Source organism: Dasypus novemcinctus, chromosome 16, assembly GCF_030445035.2.
Source record: "Dasypus novemcinctus isolate mDasNov1 chromosome 16, mDasNov1.1.hap2, whole genome shotgun sequence".
NCBI classification, from domain to species: domain Eukaryota; kingdom Metazoa; phylum Chordata; class Mammalia; order Cingulata; family Dasypodidae; genus Dasypus; species Dasypus novemcinctus.
Window position 1 is genome coordinate 27,204,295 of NC_080688.1, and position 16,604 is coordinate 27,220,898.

The window sequence follows — 16,604 nt, forward strand, 5'->3', positions numbered from 1 at the left end:
ATGCAGGAAGTCAAATCAAATCCATCTATTTTTCGATCCAGGGAATTCTAGCTCTTCCACTCTTGCACCGCGACACAGAGCACAAGTAAGTCCATCCCAACAGCAGTTCTCACAGTGGTCGGATTTCACCTGGGTGTTTCTGATTCCTTGGATGCATGACACCAGGAATCTCAGCTCCGGCTACATTCATTAAAGGTCCTCTACCTTCCTGAGGTCTGTACCTAAATGAGCAAAGGGCAGTCTACCCTCCAGGTCACACCAGACATACTCAAAGGTTGTCTTGCTGTTCTAACCAAATGGTGCTTGTACTGGGCACACCTACAATGTGTTGGAGTTTGGGGCAATACCCGTTGGAGGATTCAAAGTGTCAAGCAACACTGGAGTCACTAATAATCGCAATGCATTCACTAACACAAAATAGCAATGCCTGGCAAGTGAACAAAGCATTCACTGTCTAGTTTTTCCGCCACCCCTCACCATGGTGACATGGGGGCACTCCGCTGCTTCCTGTCCTGATAACACTTCAAGAGTCAAAAGGCAAATTTCTCCTGCGTTCCAGTGAACATGTGCTCATTTTTGACATTTGTACAAGGACACAGATATCTTTTTGTTTTACTTTCCTTAAAGCAACTTGATGTGCAAGTGTAGGGGGTTGTGAAAAAAATACACTCAACTTAATATTCCCACTGAAAGATTTTTGCCATCGTCGTTTGTATCCTCAGTTGTAGCAAAAGGTAATCATATAGACTGATCAGAATTTGTTAGCAAGCCTGCTTAGGATTCAGGGTACTAACCATCTATCATGCATTAGCACATTTAATCCTCCCAGGAGTGCTATGAAGAGGATGCAACTACTAGGAGAAAAACTATTAGAATTACTAGTAAACTTAGGTTTAGGAGGTTAAGTAATTTTTCTTTTCTTTTTCTTTTTCTTTGCAGTGTGTGTGTAGTTTGTGTCTGTTTGTTTAGTTCTGTTTTTTTGTTTTTTCAGGGTTAAGTAATTTTTTGAGGGCTTTTGCTCTTAGTGTCAGAATCAGCACTCAGCCCTTAAAGAAAAAGACGTTAACAAAGGAAACATCTCTCCAAATATGCCCAAAATATTTGCAAAAGCAATGACAAAATTACAAACCTTTATGATAATTTACAACAGTCAATTATGCTCCAAGTCCTATAAAACAACACTCAAGTAATCGATAGATATTGCATACGCACTATTTCCTGGGACCCCACTGAATTACAAATGCTCACCTTGAAACCGTACAATACCCACTGCATCATAAATCTGACATAGAACTGAGGCACTTGCTCTAAATAAAATCAATCACTTCATTATCAATACTTCCTCTTCTTGTTTTGCAAAATATAAGATTTTGGTGGAGACTGAGCTGACCCAAAATCCCCTCAGGAATTTTTCACAGGCCGAGTAAAGTGGTCTTTCTTCTAGACGCTGGTGCTGCGGCCGCTGAGGACGCCCCGGTCATCCCAGCCCCTGGGGGGCGCTCTGAGGACTGGGGGCTGGAGCCCCGCGGGGGCCCCTGAACATGTCGTTCCCTCCCGCAACCCCGCCTGACAGGGCCTCTCGGAATCGGAACACTAGAACGAAAAGGAATCGAGTCAAGGCCCTAATTCACACGAGGCCCAGGCGTTTGGGGCTTTTCCCCTCGTGCTAGGGCGCATGCGGGGCTGCGCCGCCCTCCGGAAGCTGCCGAGGGAGAGTTCACCCGCAAGCGCGGGGGAGCCGATGGATACCGTGACCGGGCTCGTCTTTCACGGCCAAGGGGCCGCCTTGACGACGTCCAGAGGACTCAGGGCCACCCTCAGGGTCACTGGGTGACCCTAGGAGCAGGGAGCCCCGTCTGCCAGGAGCCCTTGAGGTGCCTGCACGCCCAGAACCACGCGAGCAGCGGGCCCTGCCGCCGCCGCTCCTGCCCTCGGCAAGTCCTGAGCCCGTCCCCAGGGCCCCGGGGGACCTGAGATTCAGGCACTCTGCGGGATGCCTCCCTGGGGCGAGTCTATTCCAAGAAAAAGACGCAAAAGACGCCGCGGCGTCGGTCTGCTCCCGTCCCCTGCGCCGTGCGGCCTCGGCCAGTGCCGCGTGTTTGCATCCGCCGTCTGATGGGCCAGATACTTCCTGTGCCCTTTTAATGTTTATCATTTTAAGAAAAGATTCTTAATGGCTTAATGTGTTGCAAATGCACTCCGAACACGTTGCCCTTTGGCAGAGCTGTTTTAGAATTGCAACACTTTTAATTTTTCCTTGGTAAATAAACAAATTAAAGATAAATTAGGTTCCAGACAATTAGGTCCTTGGGCTTTCTTCTTTCAAAACAGCCACTGTCAGAAAAGACTCTCCCTTGCCCCCAAGTGTGTAGACCAGCGGGCTAAGTCCAAACATCCCTTTGTAATGTGGTAGCAATTTTGTGCAGAAAAGATAAATCTGGCCGTCCTTGATTTAGGAAGCAAACAAATCAGGTTTTGGCAGGGTTTAATTTCAGACCAGCTCCATTCCAACCTCGAATATTCCTTTTTGGCCAGCAAGAAAGAATTAAGATACAATAAATAAATAGAAGCAGGGAAGCTAGTCTTCAGCATCATGTAAGTTTAGGCTTCCTGTGCACAGGACACCAATCATTAATTACCCCCCTTACTGTGAATCTCATTCAGGGATGTTTAAAATGAGGCACTCTAGTGTTACAGCTAAGCAAACACAGTTAATTAATATTGCAAAACCAATCTTAACCTAAATCTTCTGCTATTTAGACCCAACCCGGTATAACACAGCACTTTACTCCATAAAGTACACTAAGAGATGCTCTCAGGGTATACCATAAAAGATAATTCAGTTCTTGAAATTTAGAAATTCAAGTTGGTAGAAAATTCCCACCATCAGGGTTATTTGGCCATTTCCCTGAAGAAGCACGAATGTATTTGTTCATCAAAAAGCAAGGCAAGGTTACAAAACAACTACAAAAAATAGATGGTTTTCAGTGCAAGTAAAACTGTCATCAGGGGAAAATATGAAAATGCTTACCACGAGGGGTTAAGCACAACTCCGTCTCCTACAGACTAGAGAAAGCACTGAAAGATGAAGAACAGATTCAAACTAGGCGAAAAGAATTTCCAATATCTTGTATCATTGGAAACACTACAGGTAAGACAGCTGTTGCTGCATGTTTTCAAGGCAAATGAGTAGAACATAAATGGATGCTAAAGTAACATGTATTTAAAGTTCTCAGTAGAGGTATTCTAACTAGATGTATATAAGTTAAATACACACATCTTTGCAAGTAGGTATACAAGTTACCCACATTTATTCATTTAAAAGAAGAGTAGGTTATCAAAAACTCTCATTTCTTAGAAACCACTATTCCCGACAGGGGCTTACTGTTGATGGGTGGCGATGCCTCTCTCACATACTGCTTCTGGGGTACTTATTTGTACTTCTGCTCCCTGAAAATGCAGCAGTATTTGCTTTAATAGCCAAGATTTCCACAAGTCATGAAGATGATGCATTGTAAAACTTTGAGAATTATCCACATAATTGAAAATTAAAGTCAATGCTTAAGGTCTCAAAATAGGTCACAAAGAGTCAAATGAGGTTAGTACACATGAAATAATTATCTGGGTAATTTTAAAAGTGCCATCATTCCTTTTCCAGGGATTTTTAATTCTTTTAATCCTAAAGCACGCATTTCAGCTTGGATTTTTTTCCCCACCCTCAGCAACTTTAATTGTTCAGTCATTAGTTTAACATCATCCTTCTTTAACTCCTGGGGCCAGTTATTAGCAAGTCACTTAACCACAGTTAACCAATAACCAGGATACATAAAAAGCAATATCCCAAAATAAAACACATAAAAAGTCCACTGTGAAAATTAATCTAACAGCATCGGCAATTTCTCTTTTTCAAGTAGCTACCGCTTAATGGCTTGTGATATACAGGCTGCACATAATTATAAGAATATAAGATATAATAGAAAACACAAACTAAATTGCATTTTGCTTAACTGGATATGGAAGTAATTTGAACTCTCTGAAGTTATCCAACTATAGCTGAACTGCAGAGCTGGGAAATAATTGGATATGTGTATAAATCTTGAAACTAGCTCCTGATTATAATCTTTTTTTTTTTAAATATGCCTCATCCAGGCATAGCATTTTATCATTTTCAAAATGCCTTTGCTGATAAGATCTAACTAATCTGATCTTCAAAAAAACCTCTGCCACAGGGGTAGGTGTCACTGCCCCTATTTTGGAGACAAAGATATAGAATCAGAGAGGATAAGTGATTTGATCAACATACCACGTGGAGAGCATACACATATATTTGAGAATAGTTTTCAGAAGCATAAATAGGAAGAGATCTAGAAGCATGCTATAATACAATCCTTGAAAGAAATAAGACCAGGTAATGAGATTGCCACGCATGAAAATCAATTCTATTACCTTGAACAGAGGACAGTCAGTAAAAAGTGATCTTGCCATTTTAATAGAAGAAGCTAAATATGGTTTCATGCAAGGCACCCAGACATCACAGGCAAGTTGCATGAGTACAGCACAGAAATGAAAACATAGAGCTTGCCCAAAAGAAACAGATTTAATGGATGAAATGAGAGAAGAATACCTGTCAGGCACAGATGGCTCACTTGTAGAGAAGTCTATGAGCCTGTGAGATGACATAGATTTTAGATTTCTCAGATAAGTGACCTTTCTAAAACATCTAGGGCAATGCAAGCAGGTTGTCAGTGTCTAGTTCTTCTGAATAAAAATGCTAAAAGGTGAAACAAAATTAAATTGCAGTACATTTTATTGAGCACTTGCTATATGCAAGGGTAAGTTCTAGGAGCCCTAGGTGCATGAGCTCATTTAGGCTTCACAGCAATACGTATTATGTTTCCTAGAGCAGCAATGGAGGCTCCAAGAAGGCAAGCAGTTCCCAGAGTCACATGTCTTCTTCTGAGCAGCATCCAAGTCCAGCCAGTTGGCTCTCAGCCTCAGAAAAGTCACAGACGGACCTTTCCTGGCCCGCAGAGAAGTTCTTGGTGAGTGCAACCAGGGAGTATTTGGATAAGGATAACATAAAAGTGAAACTGAATTTCAGGGGAGAAACATAATATGGATCATCTTGCTGGAAAGAAAACCACAAATGAATCTAGGATCTTCATGTGGAAGAGATCCTCTAAGTCAACTGGCCCAGTCCTTTGCTGCACATATAAATCAAATCATGTTCTACAATGTCAGGCTCTGATTGAACACATCAGCCACAAGAAACTCGCTATTCATGACTCAGCTCTTGCCAAATCTGCACAGATATCCTGTTGTTCACCATGCCCTTTCTCTGCTCTTTGCACTATTCCTCATTGTTGAACAGAGTTCCAGAACCCTCTATCTTAATTGCTCTCCCTTGATACAGTCTATTTTCTGCTATTTTAAAATGCAGGGACCAGGGATAAATGTGATAATTAGAGTGGCGCTAAATAGCACTGGTAGCACCAGACTATCACCTCCTTCCTCAAGGGCGTTTATGCTTTCTTTAATGTAATCTAAGATTTTAATAGTTGTTTTTATTTTGTTTATTTTTTACTTTTGGGGGGGATGTTGAGGCATTAATATTATATTGCTGATATCACAATATAATTCTTATTGTAGATTCATATTCATTTAAGCAAAATCCTCATTCCCTCTTTTATTGTTTTGCTGCTAAATTTTATTATTCATATTCCATGGCAGTTCTCCTGGTTTTTTAAACCATAGAGGACCCTATCAGATCCTATTAGATTCATTCAGTGTTCAAACCTAGCCAAGGATATTTTCCAACTACTTTTGCAAAATGCTTACAGTATCTCCCAGTTTTACGAACTCCATGACTGGCTCTTTATCTACTCTAAATGCTCAGAAACCATCTGAAAAACAGTATCAATATCAACCTTTTCAGTCTTTGGTCTCTAGCATCTATTGTTTACTCAACCCTACTTTCCACAATTTCATGCAGATCATCAACAGTGGGTTACCAATTTTATCTGCAGATTTCTCAAAAGCTTCAAGTCAAGAAAGGGTGATAGGCAGGCAGTGAAAAAAAATTCATTCGACTTTACTTTTCTCACTTATGTACCATGCCTCCCTTTCTTATTTTTAACTTTGACTCTGTCATCTAACATCCTTCCCTCTATTTTCTAAGGTTGACTTGTTCAACTAGTTTTTCAAAAAAAATTCAGTACCAGTACGTGGCACACGTGGACCACATTCTGTGAACAGTGTCAACTGCAGTCTGCAAACAGTGAGAGGAAAAGGCAGGTTTCATCACTGGGTCTCCTGGCCTAGATAAGGTCTAATACTTTAAGGGCCCAGTGTTGGCATACAGACATCAACTCAAAATTGATTGTGATTTCTTAAAAAGAACTGCCTACCCATTATAAAAGGTGTACTGTCTCTGAGAATTATGTCTTTACACAGCAGTATTGAAAAAGCTCTTAAAAAGAGAAATGAATTCATTATATTCATGGGAACTATATACAGCAATGGTGTCAACAGCTGAAATGTTCACACACAAAAAGAGAAAACGCGAAAAAAAAGGACTGAATACATTAAATCATTGGGATTGCTAATGACTAATTGTAACAGATTACTTCTTATGTCCAATCTAAACAATGCAACTCTAACCTTCTCTTGAGAAAAGAGGGAAACCACATGTTGTCATACCCAAAACAAGTTTCCTTCAAGTAAGCTTAAAGTGAAATAACAGAGCATGCTTTGAGGTGGACAGGAGATCAGGTGAGATGCAATTTCCCTATCTGCAATATGGAGTCACAGTATTTGCCTTGGGATCCTCATAGGGTCTCCTTATTAAATATATGACAATTCTGATATTCCCAAATGATATAGGAACTTTTCCTATTCTTTGCATTAAAATTGGTGATGACATAAGAAATAAGTTGAGAGGGTTTAGAGAAGGGTGTAAGAGAAAGAATTATGAGATTCCTTTTTCCTTAGAATGAACAAAACAGGCTGTGGGGGGTCAGCCATCCACAACTGCAGCTGCTATCCCAGGGGCTCTGCCTTGTTGGCTACTGGGAGGAGGCAAGCGTACAGTCTGGGAAATAGATGCAAGGTCTTAGAATACAAATCAGACCACCGCACTTAACAGCATGTGCCCCCCGAAGAAAAGAGGACCTGTTTTCTTTTCTAATAAAAAAAAATCTTTATTTTTTTAAAACAAAATTTTCTATGAGTTTTGAACCTGTGGATAAAGTATACTCCAAATTATGAAGAAAAAATAAAATAGCTACACCTGTTTTCATAATTTTTTTGTCCTACCAGAGAGGATCAAATAGTGCTCCTCGTACTCTGAAAACGTAAAAAAAGATCTCAAACATATTGATGCGTACTGTCTTAAATAATACTACCAGGTGAATTAACACCATAAATATTTATGGACTCCTCTCGCCTCAGCTCACAAGTCAACCTGGGGGCTCATCATTTAAATGATAAAAGTGCTTCTGTGTCCCAATACCTGGTATCTTTCTACTTCCTACCAGAGCAGCCGGACAGAAGTGCCCTGATGGGAGCGTCTTCGGCCTTTGATTTTTTTAAGACTACATTTCTGTCTCCCTTAGCCATGCTTTCCTTCTGGTTGTAGACAGGGTTTAGCACAGTCAAGTAGAGCTTTGTCACCTAAGAATTAGAGACTTTCTGAAGCCCACCCATCGCTCCTGCTTCTTTTACAAATGGGCCCCGTGCCCTCATGGGGAAGGAGCCCCTCCAACAAATACCCATCAAGAAAATCACAGCCTTAAAGCTATCTCTAAGAGGAGCTCTAATAATTCCAAGCGCTTTCAGGCTATAAGCACATTAACAGTGAACATAAAATAAAGGGACCAGAAGAGGGTCTGACCTCTTAGCGGACGTCATTAAAGTAGAGAGTTTCTGCAGACATCAGAACAATTCTTACATGTGATACTGAGTTAAGTGTCAATTAATTATTGCAGAAAAAAGTGGGGACATGGAGCCATGCTGAGTGATACCAGCCCTCAAGGTCCTTGCTCCCAAAGTTGCTGGGCTGTGAGGCTCGTGCCTGCAGGCTAAGGCATGCTCCCCTCACCTACAGGCTACGGATGCAGCTGGCGGAAGAGGGCAAGCCCTGCGGTGAACACCCACGCCGCCAGCAAGAGGGGGCCAGGGAGCCCCAGGGGTCCTTCTACTCACCAGCACACTTGGTCCTCGTTCTCAGGGCTGGGCCAGGAGACCCAGTGCCACCCTCCCCTGGCCTGGTGAGCAGCACACTGATCTCATACTCCGTATCCGGATCGAGGTGCCCGATTTTGTAGCTCGTCGAGTCCACGGGCTGCCGGTCGCTCCAGCTGCCGCTGGCTGTGCAGTACTCCACCTCCCTCGCGATGATGGGCCCGTCCCCATTGATGGAGTTGGCATTGAGCTGTATCCACAGGTAGGTTGCGCCCACAGAGGCAAGCTGAGGCGGGGCAATAGGGACAGGCGGTTCTGAAACGTCAGACCAGAGAGCCCTCGTTCAGAGACGTCTGAATTCGGTTTTAGAAGAGCCACGCAGACACAGATTATCAAAATACAGAAGGTATCAAAGTTTCAGAAAGGAATTTATGAGAATGATGCTGTTCACGTTAATAAGAAACAGGCTCCTGACAAAGGTTAGGACAACTTCCAAAGGCGTAAAAGAAACCATGTTAAAAAACCCCTAAGTTCGTTCAAATATGGGCATGCCCCCAAATTTGCTTTAGGACACAACACATTGTTCTCAGACTGCTACAAGATATCAAAGGATATTTTTTTTTCCTTCCCTAAAAGCAACTTGTGAAAGTTCTCTCAAGTAGAAGTACTTAAGCGCTAGGAGACACTCTATTGCTAACATCCTTATTAAGAATGTCTTCAAAATTATAGTTTATCTCATCATAAATGTATTTCTAGGATGACTCGCTTCCCCTCAAAATATCACAATGGACCCATTCAACTACGGGAGATGAGACCCATCTGGGCAAATTGAGTTCATCAATGCCTCTGTTCAGACAGCTTCCAGTAATGAGGCTCTGAATAGAAAAAAAAAAATCTCTGAAGCAAAGTACAAGCCATGTCCACCTTGATAAAATGCATAAGAAATGAAAAGCGGACACTGCAACCCAAGAGAGTCTCTCTAATGGTTTAAAACCGAAGTCTCTCTCATGGCTTAAACCTGAGAAGGGAGAGATACACAATCTCATTTTAAAGAGGGTTCCAGGTATATCAGTTAGGTGGTCAAGAGGGGCTCTCTACACACTAAAGGGAGCATTCCATAGGCAAGAGTGACTTTGAAGACATGTCAGTCATCAACTTAGGAAATAAGAGTACTGTACAAAAAACTATATTTCTGTCTTAAGACTGACCATCTCAGGAAAACTAAGATCTAGTGAATTTTTTCAAGAATGAGTCCACAGGTAGTCTGTGCCTTTTTGGTGTGTTTTCGTTTTTAACTCCTAATTTAGCTCACATAAACTCATGGGAAAGAAAGCCTGCTACATTGTAGGACTGGCCACCCCTGCCTTGCATTCTGCTCCTTCTTCTGTCCTTTTCCCAGAGCAGACATCACTAATTGATCATAGTTCTGTTCCTTGGACGGGAACTCTGGGCATCCAGTCCTACCTGAAGTCTAGAAAAATGAAATAAGGAAACAGGGACCCCAATTCCCTTTGTTGGAGTGGCATGCCTGTGTTCTTTTTTGTGTTTAATGATTGATAAGTCAGCATAACTTTTTAAAATAGCTGGAGAAATCTCATTAGACTTACAATAAAGTGTCAAAGGATGGTTGTTATTGGGGCGATTACAAATTTAGTGAAATATTGTTTTGACAGCTTATAAACTAAGCATTGTCCTGGCTCTTCATTTCTTTAAACAGTTCTGGCTTAACTCACAATGATTTAGCATCCATTTATATCATCAGGGAATTCCTTGAACCAAGACGTGAAATGGACCTTTGATCTGAAGACATTTATGTAGCCAGGTTGAGAGAGCAGTTAACTATCAAGTTGCAAATGCTAGCAAGGGTTGTTGAACTGCTGCTCAAAATACAACAGAAGAGCAAGGTCACAAAGGTTAGTGATCACACTAATTCGTTTAAATTCTTCTAGTTCCCTAAAATAGGCATGACCTGAATGCCTGCTTTTTTGCTAGAGAATATTTTCTCTATTAATTCCCCGTTAAGAAAATTATCAAATGTATTTAATCAAATGAAAGAGTCCACTAGAACCTAGAAACAACAGACAGAGACATCCAAAGGGTCTTTTGGTTTACTGGGAAAACCAGCACAAGAACAAGTCAATATTTATATTTTGGACCGATTTTCCCAAAGGGAAGAAGTAGGGTGGGGGAGAGAAAGGGAGGGTGAGAGGATTTCAATTTATACAAAGTGCTAAAAAGCAATTTAAAATACTTCTTCATCCTAGTGGAAGTGAAAGGATATAATACAATTAATTTTAAATCAAGTCAGTAAAGGAAAAATTTATATACATATGCATGCATATATAATTTGATATATAGAAGCAAATGCCTGATACATATTTTTATTTTTAATGATAGGACACACAGATATATTGTGGAGATTATATGAAACGTTTTTATATCCTTCACTACCAAGTGCATGGGGAGGGTGAGGGTGGTAGTTAAGTAAATGACTTGGGTTTCATTTGTGGGGCTGGCTCCAAATCAGAGTGTGGCCGTAAAATGGCGATAAGTTCCACGGACTTTGTTTTTCCATTTGTAAAACACATGAGCACCCCAAATATGACATGGGCATATAAAAGAAGTGCTACATTTTAAGACAGGCAGCCTGAAAATGTCATTGTATCTTCTTAATTAATTGTCTCAAGGTAATATTTATTAAACTAGTAGACTCCAACATGTTATCTCATTTAAAAAATAAAATCTACAGGGGAAAAAAGGCTATAAGCGTCTAAATGAAAGAAAAGTCAAATTTCAGATTTGAGCCACAAATGCCCGTGGATTGTCCCTGGCTGTGGCAGTGTGCGGTGGTGGTGAAAGAGGCACCTGGACATTTTTATCACAATGAGCCCCGACACTACTACGCTGTCAGAAGACAGAAAAATTTGCTGGGCAAATGAGAATGGGAATCCATTCATTCTTCTTGTTTATGTTTGTTCTGAAAAACTAGAAATTTATGATTTACTTATAACTCCCAACAAATTAAATTTTCCACAGAGGCAACGTTTGGAGAAGCTACTAGATTTGCATCACTTTGATCATGAAGTATGGTGCCTCAATAAAACAGGCATTGGCTGGTAGCAGTAGAGCATTATAGCGAGCATAAATCAGAAAAGGGGAAACAGTCACGAAGAACTGAGCCAAGATGAAAAGTAAACAATAATAACAGCTAGAGCTCAGGGCAGGGGCACCTGAGCTGCTCTCCTGTATGGATGGGGACCTGGCATCCCTTCTCTAAATTATGATTCCTCTCTTCCCAGAGAGGGAGCAGGGAGTATGACTATGAACTTTTTTTTTAAGTTTTGCTAAGGATATTAAACCTAAATTCAAATATTAGCCAGACAAGCTAGCTAAAATTTCACCACCAACCCAAATCTTGAAGAATCTAATGTGGCAAAATATATCATTCAAGTAGTTCTCCTGAGGTGTGCTGCCTGTATCCTGAATGTGAGTTGTTGCTTCCAGCTAATAATTCTCGATGCAGCTCACTGATGACCATTTTCCTTCCTAAGCCAGATGTGGGTAATAGTGGCAGCGGTGATGGCACAACAGAACAAGTGCCCCAGTCATCCACAGACCTCATGCCAGAGGCTATGCCTTAAGATTTTGATTCAAGATGGGTGTGGTGAGAAGAGGAGGAGATTTGCTGGGCAGGCCTTTTCATTTTTTAAAATCTGGTAAGGTAGCTCTGGTGTGCATTCCCAAATGAAGAGCCATGATATACAGGACCGGATTAAGACCCATCACCATTATTATCCTCATCCGTCATTCCCTAACTGTCCCATGTGCACAGTTCCAATGACTATCGAGGTAGCTTATAAGGAAGGGACTATTATCATATTTATTTTAGACATGAGGAAGCAGAAGCACATGTCACTCTGAGGGTGACATGGAGTGCAGCTGGCCAGATAGCTTTTTCTGGGCTCTGACCCAGGCAATCCTTAACTACTAGATAGAGAAATTTGCTGACAGCCTATCCAAAAGAGATCAATGTTCTGTTCTTTATTTAACAAATGGCAGGGAAAAGATTGTTAAAAAAAAAAAAAAAAAAAGCAGGGGTCTCATTCTGTTCGCCTTGGAAAAAAATAGCAATAACTAGCCACAAATTGTCTGAAAATGTCTCATGGTACATCTAAAAGACCAAATTATTCTGTCTAGGACCCAAAACTGTGAGAGCAGTTTAAAGCTATAAACTCCTCAGCCCCAGTTCCCACCCCCCACAAAAATTAAACCAGCTAAAGGAAGCGTATTTCCCCTCACTTTCTCCCCCCAATTCCCCCTGAATATAATGACTCAATTTTACAGTCATGCAAAATATAGTAATAGAACCTAACTGGACCACGTGAATGCTAACACATTGTGTGATATGACTGAGCATTTTCATACTGATGCTGCTTCATTTTATTAAGCACCCTGCTATTGTAAATACCCTGTCTGGTGAATCTTTGCATTTTAAGTGATTTTTCTAACTGTTAAAAAAAAAACCTCATTCCTTAAAAAAAAGTGTATATGTAACCTCTCTATATATAGCCAAGAGTGTATTCATTTCTTCATACACAGCTAAACCAACATAAATAAAAGACATTTTTCAAAAATATGGCTCACATGCCAAATTTGTACATAAAATGCAATCTATCAGTATAAGCCTGTCATCGAAGCGCTATTCCGTAACAGACAAGGGTAAGTTTGAGCTTTAAATAAATAATGAGTTAACAAAGGTATAACGTGTCTATTTTAATAGGCTCTATTGGGGTATAAAAATACATTAAATACCTTTAACTACCAATTCGGCATAGTTTGATATTCCAACACCTCCTTCGGTACGGATCATGCAGCGGTACTTGCCGGCATCTCGCTTTGTCGTATTCACGACACTGAAGGAGGCTATGAACCGCCGGGGTGTAGTCACCTTTATTTCCTTCAGGGGAGCCTCTCGTACATCGATGCCCTGTATAAATGGGGGTGGGGAGAATGAAAAGAAACCACGTCAGCTGTCATATCAAAACATGCAGATACCCCACAGAATATCCTAGCTGTTTACTTTCATGCAGACCTCAAGTCAATTGTTCATTATCTAGGGGCAACTGTTCCATGAGAACAGTGGGCAAAGACACTGAAACTCTGCCCCGGTCCATGCTTTAAAGATTGAGGGACGCAAAATTAAGTGGGTAGAAATGTTTTGCTTTTGCTCCTTCAAGATATTAGTTATGTTTAATTAGCTCAACAAAGGGAGAGACAAAAGCATATGGAAAAATTCGATATCTTGCTCCTAAACTATCAACATTCAAAACACATTATTTTATTTTTTTCATGCTTGGCTAGGAAACATAATTAACTCCCACACTGCCCTATTATTGATCTCATTTTATATATGAACAAATAAACAATTCATCAAGAAAAACATTAAAAAGGGTAATTTTGATATTAGAATATTCTATATTATACCAGGCCAGTCATCAAAAAGCCAGCTAAAGGCCTGCAAACTAGTCCAGGCTTTATCATGTCCTCCTTGATATACAAAACAAGCGGAAATAGATGCTTACTAATTATTCACTGGTACTGAAATGTAACAGGAGAGAAGATCCTCTCTACAGCTCATATCCCCAAAGACCACAAAAAGGAGATTCCACGCCTGGCACAGGCTTGTCTTTCACTAGTCCCATAAATTAAGCAAGCCTTTTATTTAAGCACACTTGGGGATCTAGTCTACGTTTCCTATAGTTTAAAGCCCCAAAAGAAGTTTACAGATTTCATTTCTATAATTTGTTACAAAGACCTGAAAGCTAGAGATGTTGATGTGGGGGCATTTTCAGGACTTGGAGTTGTCCTAAAGGATACTGCAGGGACAGATGCTGGGCATTATATATCCTGCCATAACCCACTGAATAGACCAGGGGAGAGTGTAAACTGCAATGTAAACTATTCATCCATGCAGTGCAGCAGTGCTCCAAAACGTATTTATCAAATGCAATGCATGTGCCACTATGATGAGGGAGGTTGTTGATGTGGGAGGCAGGGGTGGGGGTGGGTGGTGGGGAGTATATGGGAACCTCTTATTTTTTTAATGTAACATTTTTTGTGATCTATGTAGCTTCAAAAAAATTTTTTTTTAAATGATGGGATGGGGAGGTGGGGAGTGGGGTATATGGAAACCTCTTCTGTTTTTTAATGTAACATTTTGTGTAATCTACTAACTTTTAAAAAAAGATAATTAAAATTAAATTCAAAAAACAAAGACCTGAAAGCTAATGAATACCGCTGAGCACAATGCCCAGTTATTCACTGAGCTATAATTTTAGGGATGCTACCCAGGTGCCGTCACCAGGCTCACAATAGTCAACAAAAGAAAAACAGTTGCCGTGCTTGTGGGGCTTCCGTTTAGTTGGATGTTCAGGCTGGGAATGAATAATATAAGCACAGGTGAAGACATAAAGGAACGGAGCAGGAGACCTGCAGAAAAGTGGACCAACTTTAGGGATGGCGGCAGTGGGAGGCCAGCCTGAGGAAGAGACATCTGAGCTGAGATGGGAAGGGTAAGCAGGAGATAACCAGGCCAAGGAGAGGGTGGGAGGAAACACATTCTACACAGAGGAAAGACTACAGGAAGCCCAGGACCATGAGAAAGAACTAGAGGCTTTGGAAAAGGGGGGCGAGCCTATGGAACCAGGAGAAACAGGCAGCCTCTGCATTCTGAGACTGGTGGGCTATCATAAAAAGCCTATATTGGAGCAGATGTAGCTCAAGTGGTTAGCTTCCCATGTATGAGGTCTCAGGTTCGATCCCCCATAATTCCTAAAAACAAACGGAAAGAAAAAAAAGAACTCTCACTGGGGAACATGTGCAGCTCAGTAGTTGAGCGCCTACTTCCCACATACGAGGTCCTGGGTTCAATCCCAGATACCTCCTAAAAATAAAGTTTGTATTTATAGGTATCCACACACTTGGCTACAGAACAATGCAACTCATTTGTATTATTTAGTGACTTAGATGATGCAAAGTCCTTGGAAAGCTGGGATCCTTCTCGGGCAGTAAGTCCACCAGATGTGAGTTTGGGAGTTAGGCGGACAGGGTTGCACACCTACTACGGTCATTCAAAGTCATGGACTTTGGTAGACTCTCACTCTTCTCCTCGATGAAGAGATGATACGGCTCACTTTCAGGGCCATCCTGAGAATTGGAAGAATCTATGCAAGGACACCAATCTGTTGGGGTACTGCCTTGAAATTCACAAGATGGAGGGAAGGGGCTCCTGTGGGCCCTGCACTCCCCAGAGGAGGGGGCCAGGCTGTGCCAGCTCAGGACCTACCCCCCATCTCCTCCCCAGGGTGAAAACGGCCCAAGGAGGGTCATATCGGCAGAGTTCCCTCGACAGCAGCAGACACAGGTGGGGAGCAAGATTTCATCCAACACTGTCTTCAGCGTCATCTCCCCAAACAGTCGTTCATAGCTAAAAGTACCATAAATCAGAATGCAAAGTCCCGTACACATCCTATGTATTTGTTGTGTTTTAACTAAATCCTATGAATTTGATCTGACAGAGAACGAGGCTCTAAAACTAATTAAAAAAAAATAAAAAGCACATAAAAACCAGCCTTACTTATTAATAAAATAGGAGAAAAGTCCCCCTCTGTATTTCATATATTCAGTTCCCCACTCTCACCAAGCCAAAAAAATGAATTGATAAATAATCAAATTCTAACATTAGGAGCAATCTTTGACTTTATTACTCTATAAAATTTTTTGCCTTTTTTCTCAAACTGAAAAAAAATCTAATCTCTGATGTTTGAGAGGGAAAAAAATTTAAACACTAAAGAAAGGCAGGTTTCATATCAGTATTTGCTTTGTTAACAAGAACCACCATCACCAAAAAAAAAGGTCAAGAAATGGCTTCAGGGCTATTTATTTATTTACATCCTTGTGGCATGAAGGAAGTCAGAATATACATCTACGACAGTCCTGTCATATTTTTCCTAACAGAATACGCCTCTCTCAAAAGGATGTTTATTCAAAAACGATTTAAAGTATGCACTTACTGACACCTCACAGCTATCCAAGACTGTACCGAGGGCACTCATGTTTAAGAAAACCTCTTTTTTAGTTTTATATATATGTTGCAGGGAATTGCTTCAGAATTAACGTATCCTCATGTAACAGACTTATTGTAGCCTCAAATTAGCAACTCTTCACAGCTCTAATGAGTCCCATGAACTCTCAGGAATAAGCTGCATTGGTTTTTTCCCCCGCCCCATGTATTTAGTCACACAGAGAGTTAAATTCAATCTCTCTGAAATCTAGCACATAAGAAAGATAAACCAAGTAGCCAACTAGCATCACCTTAGCTTAGAGCCTATACTGGCATCTTAAGGCATGACTTTTGCTGGAAA

At 41.0% G+C, this 16,604-nt stretch overlaps 1 protein-coding gene across 4 annotated transcripts in view; it reads right to left on the reverse strand.

Moving 5' to 3' along the window:
* PTPRM (protein tyrosine phosphatase receptor type M) overlaps positions 1-16,604 on the reverse strand; it is an 805,217-nt gene that overhangs the window by 430,012 nt on the left and 358,601 nt on the right. For all 4 annotated transcript variants that reach the window (XM_058277381.2, XM_058277380.2, XM_058277379.2 and 1 more), the window contains exons 6-7: positions 12,994-13,168; positions 8,203-8,496 (exon numbers count right to left, since the gene is read on the reverse strand). In XM_058277381.2, coding sequence (XP_058133364.1) covers positions 8,203-8,496; positions 12,994-13,168 — 469 coding nt within the window. The remainder of the gene's footprint in view (positions 1-8,202; positions 8,497-12,993; positions 13,169-16,604) is intronic.